The 11,350-nt window shown below is 37.6% G+C and overlaps 1 protein-coding gene across 1 annotated transcript; it reads right to left on the reverse strand.

The window, feature by feature from the left end:
- Nucleotides 1-5,507: 5,507 nt before the first annotated feature.
- On the reverse strand, nt 5,508-7,820 carry LOC120756022 (pulmonary surfactant-associated protein A-like). The gene is made up of 3 exons (XM_040071680.1): nt 7,697-7,820; nt 6,591-6,668; nt 5,508-5,884 (listed from the first exon to the last, which is right to left on the reverse strand). Exons 1-3 carry the CDS (start codon nt 7,818-7,820, stop codon nt 5,508-5,510), a joined length of 579 nt encoding a protein of 192 aa, XP_039927614.1.
- Between the last annotated feature and the right edge of the window lie 3,530 nt (nt 7,821-11,350).

Consider the following 11,350-nt stretch of genomic DNA (forward strand, 5'->3'; position numbering starts at 1 on the left):
TTTGTTTCCAGTTTCTTGTCAAATTTCAAGTTTCTTAGCTTTTGAGTGTTTGATGTAATGCTTTCAACATTCTTCTGGCAGAGTTTTTTTAAATAGTTATTTTTGGGAAAAAAAAACCCCACCAAAGTCAAACAGACAACATGAGACGAGCCAGTTCCTGGGTTCTAGATGAGCCCTAGAAAAGGTCACTGGCTGACCCTGGCCCTTTGCATCCATGGTGAGAACAACTTGAACACTTAACTGCACCTGGAGGAAACCACAAGTTAGGCAAGGGCGAGAAGAGGAGGAGGTTTGGCCTGCAGTTGTGAGTTTGACTCAGAGCCTGGGAAGCCAGGAGGGGGACAAAAGGTTTCTTGTGATAGACTCCTGAGGAAAAACTGATGTAGATTTGATAAACTATAAACTTTTCTTGTCTTGCTTTTCATCTGCCTATTAATAAGATGGTGCAAGTTAAATAGATATTTAAATACACCTTAATTTCTAATATGTTTGTTTATGATTGCCTGATGCCTGATGCAATATTTTATATAACTACCGTAGCTTGTAAACTATTTTCTGATCTTTCCTTGTACTGCATATCACAGAGGTCTGGCAAGATTCAAGGACACAGATCTGATAAAGAACAAATTGTTTTTCAGTATTGAGGTAACTTTTCTTCAGTTTCCACATCAATCAGTAAGAGATTTTATAGTTTCAGTGGCAGAGAAGCAAGTGATGGATATTCTGAGTAGATTATGTTGTGCAGTGTACGTAGGCCAAAGCAAAACCTGCTAAAGACAATGTTGCTTTCTTAGCTGTTCTGAGAAATATACAAGGAGTTGAGTAGTTGAATGGCTGTGTGCTCCTTCCATAAGGCTGTTTGTTAGCCTTTCCTTGGTATACTGAAAGTTTTGCCTTTTTTTTTTCTTTTCTTTTTTTTTTTACTCCTTTTCTTCCATAGTGCTATTCACAGATAACCTTAAAAATTATTTTCTTACTCTCTGTTTGTATTGAAATGCTCCCAACCCCACCACTATTTTCTGTTTAAGTTGATTTTGTTCTGTTCTGCTTTTGTTTCCACCCTACCTTGTTTCCACCTTGTCCTGTGTTTTCTGCATTTCCTTTTCTCTTCCAAATAATATCAGACTCTCCCCAGCAACTCTCTTATGCCTGGGAACAGCAGGAAGAGCACAGAACATGGGGAGACGTGAGGTCCCATCTCTCAGAGGAGGGCTAAGGCTATTTTTGCTGAGCACTAAAAGCAATTCAGCAAAATGTAGACACTTGGGACAGCAGGCTTCAACAGGTATTTTTTGACATTAAATTATGAGCAGCATTTTAGAGCAGAAAATCTTCATTTTACCTGTGACCAGTGCACATGCATGCTACTGCCATCTTGCCCCAAAAAGAGGTTTCTGGATGCCTCTGTTATGTCACGGTGCAGTTCAGCTGAGAATAAAACACAGCTGAGAAGTTGTATAGCAAATAGAAAGCAAGGCAATATCTCATCTCTTTAACAGCTAAATAGTTCCCATTCACAGTCTCCTCAAGGGTTAAGGGACCCTTGCTCTGCAGTGTTGCTCAGCTCCTGAGCTGCAGGGGCAGAGATGGGTGAAAGCTTCATTCCGGGTTTCACTTGGCATCACACCTGGGTTATAACCCTTGAGGCAAATTCTGCCAAACCCTGGTTTCCTAACAGGGACTTAAAAAATAAATCCAAGTCCTCTTACCATTTTTTCAGGTGCTACTCTAATTTCCAAGAATCCTGTATCTATTGTGTTTTGAAACGAGCTATGTTTGTGTAACTGTTGGCTAACAGGATATTATAACAGCATGCTTCAACTTCCAGTAATGAGATATCACTTGCAACCTGATACTCTGAGGTACAGCTCACAATTTATACAAGATAAGGTAGCCCTGCCAGCCTGTGTCACATCCTGCCAGTTAGGTTCACGAAAGGTTGAATTTGGATTCAGTTTTCTCAAGAACCATGGGCCATGGGGTTTTTCAATTGAGTTTCTACAAAAATCAGGGAGCCACAGAAAAATTTGTGCTTGCTGGAACTGATGGTCAATTTCTTCACGTGTGGTAGGGATTGGGGCGGCTGGTGTGAGGTTTTTGAGTGCTCAAAATTGATAATAGGTACTTCTAAGCTGAAACAACTAATTAAATTACACCGTTATAGAAGAGGATATCACTCTAGACCAGAGACAATTCTCTCTGAAATAAATATCCATAATTTTTATGGCCAAAGCCTTACTGTTAAACATACTGTAATAACTATATTTAATTTCTCTTATGTGAGACAGGATTCACTTGCCTCCAAAGGGTTGGAATTTTTGCCATCTTTTTACTTGTACTGGGATCTTAATTCTTAGAAAACAGCTTATATAGCATTTGGGGAGTAACTAATTTTCTGATTTAAAGATCTTATTTTTATGTTGCACTTCTGTAGCGAATTATTATAAATGAAGAAAAAAAAGATTAACCTGGATTTTTCCTGGTCAGGTCATTATACACCAGGAATTGTTGTTGCTCATTGCATTTTTAAGGAAAGATTTTAGCAAATTTATTTATATTACCATAGCAGAACACAGAAACAATTTATTTTGTTTCTTCGTGTGCCATACCTCTCCATCCAATTAAAAAAAAAAATAATACATAAATGAAGAATTCAGATCTTTCACAAAAAATAGACTGAAATGCTGTTGTTTCAAATAGCATTTGAGGGTATGAACTGATAGAGTTACACACCAACACACCAAAAAACCCCATATCAAAATAAAAAACAACAACAACAACAACAACAACAACAACAACAACAACAACAACAACAACAACACAAAAACCCAACAGTTTCTGGATATTTTTTTCTCTGTGGAACTGTGAAGAATAATCAAGCAATATTACAGATCAAGTGTGAACCATAAAGGGGAAAGTACTGCCTAGCAGTCCTCTGACTGCATCTGAGGAGCTTTTATTTTTCAGAAGTATGTGTTTGATCTGTTTTTTTTTTCTCCTTTTTTCAATAATTGTGGCTAAAGCAGGAGAATTGCGCTTTTACACCTAGCCTAGATACTTTGCTTATTGATGTAATAAATACAATACAATAAATACAGCTTGTGACTGGAAAATAAAAATCTTTTTTTTCTTAACTGGATGAAAAACACCCTGGTGTCTTGAAGTCTAAATCTGTTTAGATGTATATGTTATATTGTGTTAAAACATTTGTAAGATTTTACAAATTAAGGGTCTTAACAAGAGATCTCTACAGTCATTTTACAAACCCCATTGTGGTAGAAATAAATTTTTCATTAACTAAACGAATAGGATACCCCAAAACTAGTTGGAGATATAAGTAAATGAGTATGCTTTTTCAGTTCAGGAACTAAAAGATGGTGTCAGTAGGGATGCTTTGGGGGTACACTTTGGTGAGTTTTTGTGACAGGTAAACACTTTGCTCTAACAAAGAAACTGCATATTTAGACTCAAGAATTGCTAATGAGGTTTGCTTACTAAAATACTAATATTTAAGAGGTAGTTTTAATTAAACCTTCAACCCCTTCTAGCAGATTTAGTGTAGCTGGTCAGATCTAAACCCAGGAAAATTAAAAGATATAAATTTATCCTTACTTTTTTCTCAGTGTAATCATAGAGTTAGAGTTGTTGTCATGGCTCTATTCCCTCCCTATTTGAAACTTTTGGCTAAAATGTTATCACAGTCATAGGTCTCAAAATAAGCTGCTTTGGAAAGCATGTTCATATTGTAAGAAGTTAACCAAGACTCCATTATTTTCATGCAGGAAAAGCCAATTCTTTATTCACATAAGTTATTTTATACAGTTTTTACAGACCTTGTGTGCAACACCTATTGGCTGGTAGTTTTCTTACTGCTTCATTTTTTGGTCAGAAGGTGATTTGTGTGTAGGTGCTAAGATTCAGGCTGTTTACATTTTTCCTTTATGGGTTCTCATGGAACATTTGTTAAAAATAAACATTATTGTTTACACAGATGCACTTCTTTTTCAACCCAAGAATAGGTTCTTGTGTTAACAAACCTTTCATACCAAGATTGTTTTTGCAGGAGAACTTGCAAATTGCTTAACTACGCTTAGAAGAGATGACAAGCTAACCATTAGTTTAATAGACCAGGCCTGATTTTATGAGGCCTTTCTTTTATAATTCTTCTACCTGCATACCAGGCTCACACTTTGAAATCTATCCAGTGTGGTCCTGGGTGTATTTTTTCCATTTCAGAATCCTGCTCTAACTCTTTTCAGTTGGAGTGCTGCATGCAACGTGGAAGCGAATCACCCCTTGCCAAAAATTTGGCGGGGCTTGAAATGAATGGGAACCGATCCTATCTCTCTTCTTCAGGAAGGGCTTGGGAACATCACTGCCCAGAGTCAAGTCCAGCTTCCCTGGGCCAAATGTGGGGGAGGAGATTGTGTTTAATGTGTGAATTTTAAAACCAGTGCTGTTTTGTTTTGTTTTGTTTCGTTTTGTTTTGTTTTGTTTCCCTCTCAGGTAGTGTGTAAATGACAGTGGATGAGCCCAGGACTTCCTCACTGCAAGGTAAGGCTGTGGGAATTTGCTGCTCGTGGTACTCTGCTCAGCTGCCCAAATGGAGTAGCAATAAAATATTTTGTGCAAAAGTGCTTCTTGGTCCTACCAGACTTGAGTTGAAGCCTGTCTGTGTTGTTGCTTGGTAAAACATTGGCAAAGGTGTTTGTGTTTGAACTGATTGAAGTTCCACTCTTAACCGCCTTCCCAAAATATTATCTGCTTTGCTCAGTGTTTTGGGAAAAGACAGGTGAATTTCCAACACTGCCAATCTCATGGTTTTCCCACACATTCTGGGGGAATGTGCTGTTCTAGCAACAAAATGCAATCTTTAGCATTTTATACCCTCTCTCTGCATAAGTAGAGTACAATATTTATCTTGGTGTTTTATAGAGAATGGCTTCTGAAATTGGGAAAAATTAATTGTAACTGGTGGTATTAATATTTTTATTAAAAAAATTAAAAATATGGATGCTGATGAATCAGTGAGTGGTTCGATGTGACACAACACAGGCTCTGTGACTGAAAGTGATGTCCAAAACCTGAAACCATAATTGTTCCAGTGAAGTCAACCTCTGTGCATCTCTTTTGAGGCATAAACTATAAAATACTTCAAAATGCTTCCAACTATGACACCACAGACAATTGAAACTTCAGCATTTCCAATATCCCAAGTCAAATCTTGGAATTTTCTTCCAATCTTCACAAAGGTATGGAGACAGTCTGCCATGAGAAATGAATTCTGAGGCATTCCCAACCCCGCAAAAGGGAAAACCACATCAGACACATCAGTTCACGCCCATTTTAATCGTGTTAATCACCTGGCACATTTGGCATTTTCCTAAGGCTAAAAAATATCACAATATGATTCATTTTATATTTTAGAGAAATTACAGAAATTGAATCAACCTGAAGCACAGATACTTCATTATCTCCATACTCTGAGGTGGCTGGAAGGCCATTCTTTAAAATTTGCAGATTGTGAGACGATTCCTATCGCATTTTTTGTCATTCCAGGTGCCGTCGGTGTACATCTCCACGCATTTCTCTTTCCCTTTGCTATTAGGCTCATGCTGGTGCCAGTTGATGTAATTCAGAGGCATGCCATTTATATACCTAAATTGACCTGAAGCTTCTCCCTTTCTAATGCCCAAGTAAGCATATTGGTTATACTGTTTCACAATGTCCATTATAGCTTTATTCTCCTCCTCGTTCTTGGGAGCTGCAAGAGTCCCTCCAGCCTCTTCACAGGATTTTAGAGCAGATACAAAGTCAACTTTCTTCCCATTGCTGGCAAGGATTTTCTCTCCTACTTTTCTTATTTTCCCATTCAAAGCAAGCGCTGAAACATAAAAGAGTTAGTTTTGTAAATTTTCTATGGCATACTGATGTAAAAGCAAAGAAAGAGAAATCAGGAGATTAAGAGAAAACTAAAACTGCTGAGAGGAACAGAGGGAAAAATTGAGCAAAGGATGAAGAGGAATAAATATTTTTAATTTTACCCGTTCACCAGCTGTTCACTAAATATGTTTTGCTGCTTGTGACCGCCTGTCCTTGTCTCCAAGACAAGGATGTCCCTCCAGCATCTGCTAAATATCAACCCTGTTATGTTTCGTGTACTTTCTAAAGAAAATGAGTGTGCTTCACATTTGAGCAAGGGAAACAGAGAAATAAATTATAATTGTGAATCTCTTTTCAGTACAAAGCAATTTGCCACCTTTAACAGTCTGGTTGCTGATAGATAAAAGTGGTACAAGACTGAGTTTCCATTAATCCATGTGGAAAGTGCAACATCAGATAGTTGGAATATTTCTTAAAATAAACCCAATTTGAATAAATGTGCATTATGATTGCTAAGAGGAATCTGCTTCTCTCCAGGGAAACAAGAATCCTGATTTTACCTGCTTTGATAAGAAAAGTGGAATTTTGGGATATGTTACCCTTTCCAAATGCAGTTTCTTTCCTGCAAGTCATGATTCTGTAACTAACTTTGCCTACTCCACTTAAAATTGATTGTGAGCTGAAAAGGTAACAAGGGGAAGAATTACCAGCTTCAAGTCGGAAAAGTCGGTGTTTCAAGTTTGCTAAAACACTGTGGTGTTTGGCAGCCAGAGAACCAGGCAGACCTGTGCAGGTAAAAACAAAAGTTATACAATCAAGCAAAACTAGGCTGTGCTGCTAAGAAAAAATCCCTGGATAAAACAAATTATTTTCCAGAACTAGCAAATGTGTTTTTTAACATCAGCAAGTGTAAAATAAATATTTTCCCAGTATTTTTTTCACATTGTTATTAATCTATAATAAAGCAAACTAATAAAACCATCTAATCTTCTGAATTACTGATAATTCCCCTCTGCAGAAAAGAAACTGAAGCTTTCTAGGTCGAAGCCTTTTGTTATATCTGTGAAACTGGTTTTGAATTAGTTTAATTCTACTAATTGGAGGTGAACAGGCACAAGGAATACTTTGAGGAGGAAACAGTTTCTATGGCACCATATGATTTTTTTTTTAAAGTGCTGGGTGTATGCTTTGCGTTTATCTTACTTTAATGGGAGCTATAAACAGTGGTGGTGGAAGATTTCTGGGTAGTGTGAAATACATCCAATACTGCTTGCTAAGGATGGGAACCTGCTGTAAAGTTTTCATACCGCTTTCCCCAGGTCACAGAGGTCCTACAAGTAGAATAAAGTCACCAATGTACTCCCATGATGATAATCCACTATTCACAGCTGAAACAAACAGCAATGTAGAAGCACAAAAGGCTGCTGCAGGCCCGAGCTGCAACGTTGCAACTCTTACTGCACTTCACAGTCCATTAAAATGCCCCATATTCGACCAAATACAGGGAGTCTGGGAATGATTCTGATAGTGCTTTAGCCTTGTCAGCAGACCCGGAGAAAGCATTTCTACATATATATACATAATATTTATATGCTAAATTGTTGATAACCTGTCCAATTCCCCTCTTCTCCCAAAAGAGAGAGCAGACCTGGTTTTTAGAAGAAAATTAAACTGCCTGTTTCCTCCATTCTCTTTTCCTTCCTGTGCTTAACACATCTGCTTCCTTGCGAGCACGTCTCCTTCTGTGTTATCTGTTTCTAGTCATGCAGCCTTCGTGACGCTGGGCTCTTGCAAAAGAGGCGAGTTTGCTTACCTTTCAGACCATCTCCTCCAGGGATACCAGGTGGCCCAGCAATTCCTGGGCATTTACACAATGCATGGCATGTCACTAACAAAGCAGCCAGTGCTATGAGGATGGAGGATGAGTAAGACAACATGATTTCTCAGGCCAGCTGTAAAAAACCCACACATTTGTCAGGCAATGATTCTGTAAGAAATTGTAGACATTGGTTTATACAGCTGCACGTTCCTCCTCCCATTATCCTTTCTTGAAATTTACTTTATTTCCTTGTTTAAATAAAGGTTTTCGTTCAGGTGTAAGAGATTTGCCAGATTTGTTTTGTAACCCTTGTGTAGTTTATACACAAAACTCTTTCTAGACCGATAAACATGGAGTGGTACAGATAAATTATCCCTTTCACTGTCACTGACCGTTGAGACCATTAATCCTTGAGAAATGATAGCCTCAGAGGTAACTGATCACACTTAAGCCATTAGTTGCCTGCAAGGACTATAATCACCCAATGATACCTAGGATAATAACCTGAAAGGCAGATCTGTCACAGTGGTAGTTGTAATGTTTGGGAACTTGTTAAAGCACAACACTATCTAAGCACATTTATTTAGCATAAACTGATACTGATTTACACATGGGCAAAATTTTATATCTCAATTGACATTCCTATCCTGTTTTGAACCTAGTTCCACAAGCTTGAAAATGTCAGTTAATCTTGTAGAAAATGAATTTTTGCTGGTTGGCAATAGGCGTTTTCATCTTATTTTATCCCTACAGATAAAACAGTAAGTAGGGTTGTAATCTTAGTGCTGAGCTATCGTGACTAAAAAGCATTGTAAAGCTGTGCATCATGGGTTTACAGCAGAGTGAGTGGGTGTGTTGTGCAGCTGTGAAACCGGAAGGACTGTAAGATACTATGGCCTAGAAATATCCAGTTATTGACATCATTCAGTTCAACTAACAGGAGGTAGAAAGAAAGGTTCAAGATGCCAGAATGGGTATCCATTCCCAGTGGGGTGATGCTCATGGTTGACTCATACAAAACAAATAGTATCCATTACTCCACTTTTCTATTTGCACAAATCAAAGAGGATCCTGTACTTGCTCTCTCTTAAAAACTTCCATCCTTTAAAAAAACACCCAGCATTTACACCTACTAGATTCTAAATCTAGCTCCACTTAAAATTTAAAATAAATAACTTGATTGGCTTGAGTGCTGTAAAATTATCAACCCCTAGGTTCATCAGCTATAACAAGGCTATAAATGTTATTATATTTCAAAGTATATATGCCAAGCAGAATCAAAATATCAGTCTTGTGTCATTTATTAAATGGGGTGAGCTTTTAAAAGAAAAGCATTATATCTCCCATATTGACGCTGTTATAGAAGACTTTTGAGATTATTTTTAATCTGCATCAACAGCAACTTGTTTTTCTAGGGGATTATCTCATCAAGGGCAAATTGATGCAACATACCCTTGAACGTATGAATATTCAATTTTGTAATAAATTTCCAGCATATAGGATCTGTTTAACTAACAGCAGTATGGTGAAGAATTTGTGCTTTAAAGAATGTGAAATCAGATCCACCTGAGAGCACATGTGCAGTGTTAAAGGTGCTGTTGAGTTTTCTTTGTTGAATCTGAATCATACCCCTTGTTGAAGGCCAGCAGACACCTCTGGAAACACTGGCCAGTGACTCAGGGACAGCAGATTATTAAAGACACTAACAGAAACCTACCCTAGGTGTCTAGGAATATTTACATCCCTGAGATAAGGAAATGCAATTACAAGGTGTACCCTTTGCCTGGTGATGATCGTTCAGGGAATTACATTTGAATGGACTACTGCATCCAGCTCATAATTGGATTATGATACAGAGTCAGACTCCTGATCAGTTATACAGCAAAATGGAAAAAACCCACAGCTCTTGAGTTTTAATCCAGTTTTAATGACCTTCATCAGTCATTACTATCTACCATCCTTCAGGCATCGCCTTATCTACTAAAATTGCTAGTATAAGCAAAGTAAAAAAATTACTAATAAAGGGAAATTTAATTTTAGAACTTAAATATGACTACAGAAATCAAAAGGAATGGGTTTGCCTTCTAGCTGAAATTTGTTGTGATTTATTAGAAGAAAATTCAACTTACCCTTCTGCTTCAAAGTGAAATGAAAAAGCAGTTCACACAAATCCCCTTTATATAGTGTTGTGTTTGTTAAATGATATGGCTGAAGTGGAGACTGGGTACTGAGGCCACGAATGAGGTTTTTCAGTTTTGCACACATACTTGTTATGCAAATATTGAGTTCAGTTTTAACGGTTGAGGATTTTTTTTTTTTTTAAACAAAATAAAGCCAAAGTTGTAGAAAATACAATCCAGAACTAACAGATAACCCCAGATTTGTAGACACAAAATATATAAAAACATAAAGTAACTTTTAGCACTTCTAGGTCATATTTAAAAGTTGTCTGTTGTTTTTTAAAAGCAAAAAATGGCAGATGACCACCAGAAGCTCTTGTAAAAGGAAAGATACTCTTGTGGTTAATCTTAGGGAGCCTGGTACCTTCCATATAGTCTGACACAGTCATCAGAATTCTAAACTTTGCCTCCCCTCTCTGTATCTGATGTACTTACCTTAATATAATTTTCTGGCTATGTGCTAGAATGCTCAGTGTTTCCATGAGCTTCTGGTCTCTTGCACATACAAGACAGCTGATCCTCTCTTGGTCAGAGATGGATCTTGGAAAAAATCTGTATACATGCACAAAATTCTCCAATGAATATCATTTTCAAGAAAAGAAAGAAACCAGAAGTTTTGATCCTAGATTGTTTTTTTTAATAAACCTCAGCTAGTCAGCACATCAATGCCACACCTGAGAGACAGAAATACCTCATCTTCAAGGCTTTTCTGTGTTTTGTCAGTTTATACTGTGGTCTCTTAAAGATAGGATGTTTTCTATTTTTCATTTGCATTTTACTAAAACTATTTAAGTTTTGTCATCATCCCTAATAATAGAGTTATTCCTTCTGAATAATTCCAGCAGGATTCACAGCTGCAAGCTAACATCTTTAGGCTCCCTGTTCATCAATTAGAGATGTTTAATATCAACTGGCTGACCTGGCCAAGACAAAATACCAAAGCAGAAGATAAATTTAGGATTTCCCTTAGAAGTAGTGCAGGCACTTAAATCCACTTCCATTCACAATTGTGAGCCTTGTCCTGCAGCTGAAAATGCCCAGCATGGCCTCTTCTCCATCTCAAAAACCCCCACAAATAGCAAAGTGAGGACCTAGCAGGTGTCCTTCCTAGCAAATGATAGTTAACACGCACAAATGTCTGTTGTAGACAATCTGTCTTCAAATCCTTCCTCTACCAGATGGGCAGCAGAGCTCTAAATGCAGATTAGTCCTTTTACAAAACCTCTCACCTCACCAATGGAAGCTATTTCTCTCTGTAGTCCAGATGAGGTAGATGTAAAAAAGTGGTGTTGAGTGCATAAGATGTGGATTAGGCAGTACCAAACAGATAAAATATTTTATTACCAGTTCCTGTTGCCATTTGGCACAGTCAACTGAGCACAGTCAAAGACACAGGTAATTCTTTGTCTGGATGGCAGCAGATCTCTGGGGTGCATAGGGAATTTCTTCAATTCCAAAATAAGATGGA

The sequence above is a fragment of the Hirundo rustica genome, chromosome 8, assembly GCF_015227805.2.
Source record: "Hirundo rustica isolate bHirRus1 chromosome 8, bHirRus1.pri.v3, whole genome shotgun sequence".
Classification (NCBI taxonomy): domain Eukaryota; kingdom Metazoa; phylum Chordata; class Aves; order Passeriformes; family Hirundinidae; genus Hirundo; species Hirundo rustica.

What these genes read in the sequence shown, in the direction of transcription:
- LOC120756022 (XM_040071680.1), bottom strand. Translation starts at nt 7,820, where the DNA reads ATGTTGTCTTACTCATCCTCCATCCTCATAGCACTGGCTGCTTTGTTA. An exon ending in TGGAGGAGATGGTCTGAAAG is followed by an intron (nt 6,669 to 7,696) that starts GTAAGCAAACTC and finishes TTACCTGCACAG; the next exon opens with GTCTGCCTGGTTCTCTGGCT. An exon ending in ACTTTTCCGACTTGAAGCTG is followed by an intron (nt 5,885 to 6,590) that starts GTAATTCTTCCC and finishes TTTATGTTTCAG; the next exon opens with CGCTTGCTTTGAATGGGAAA.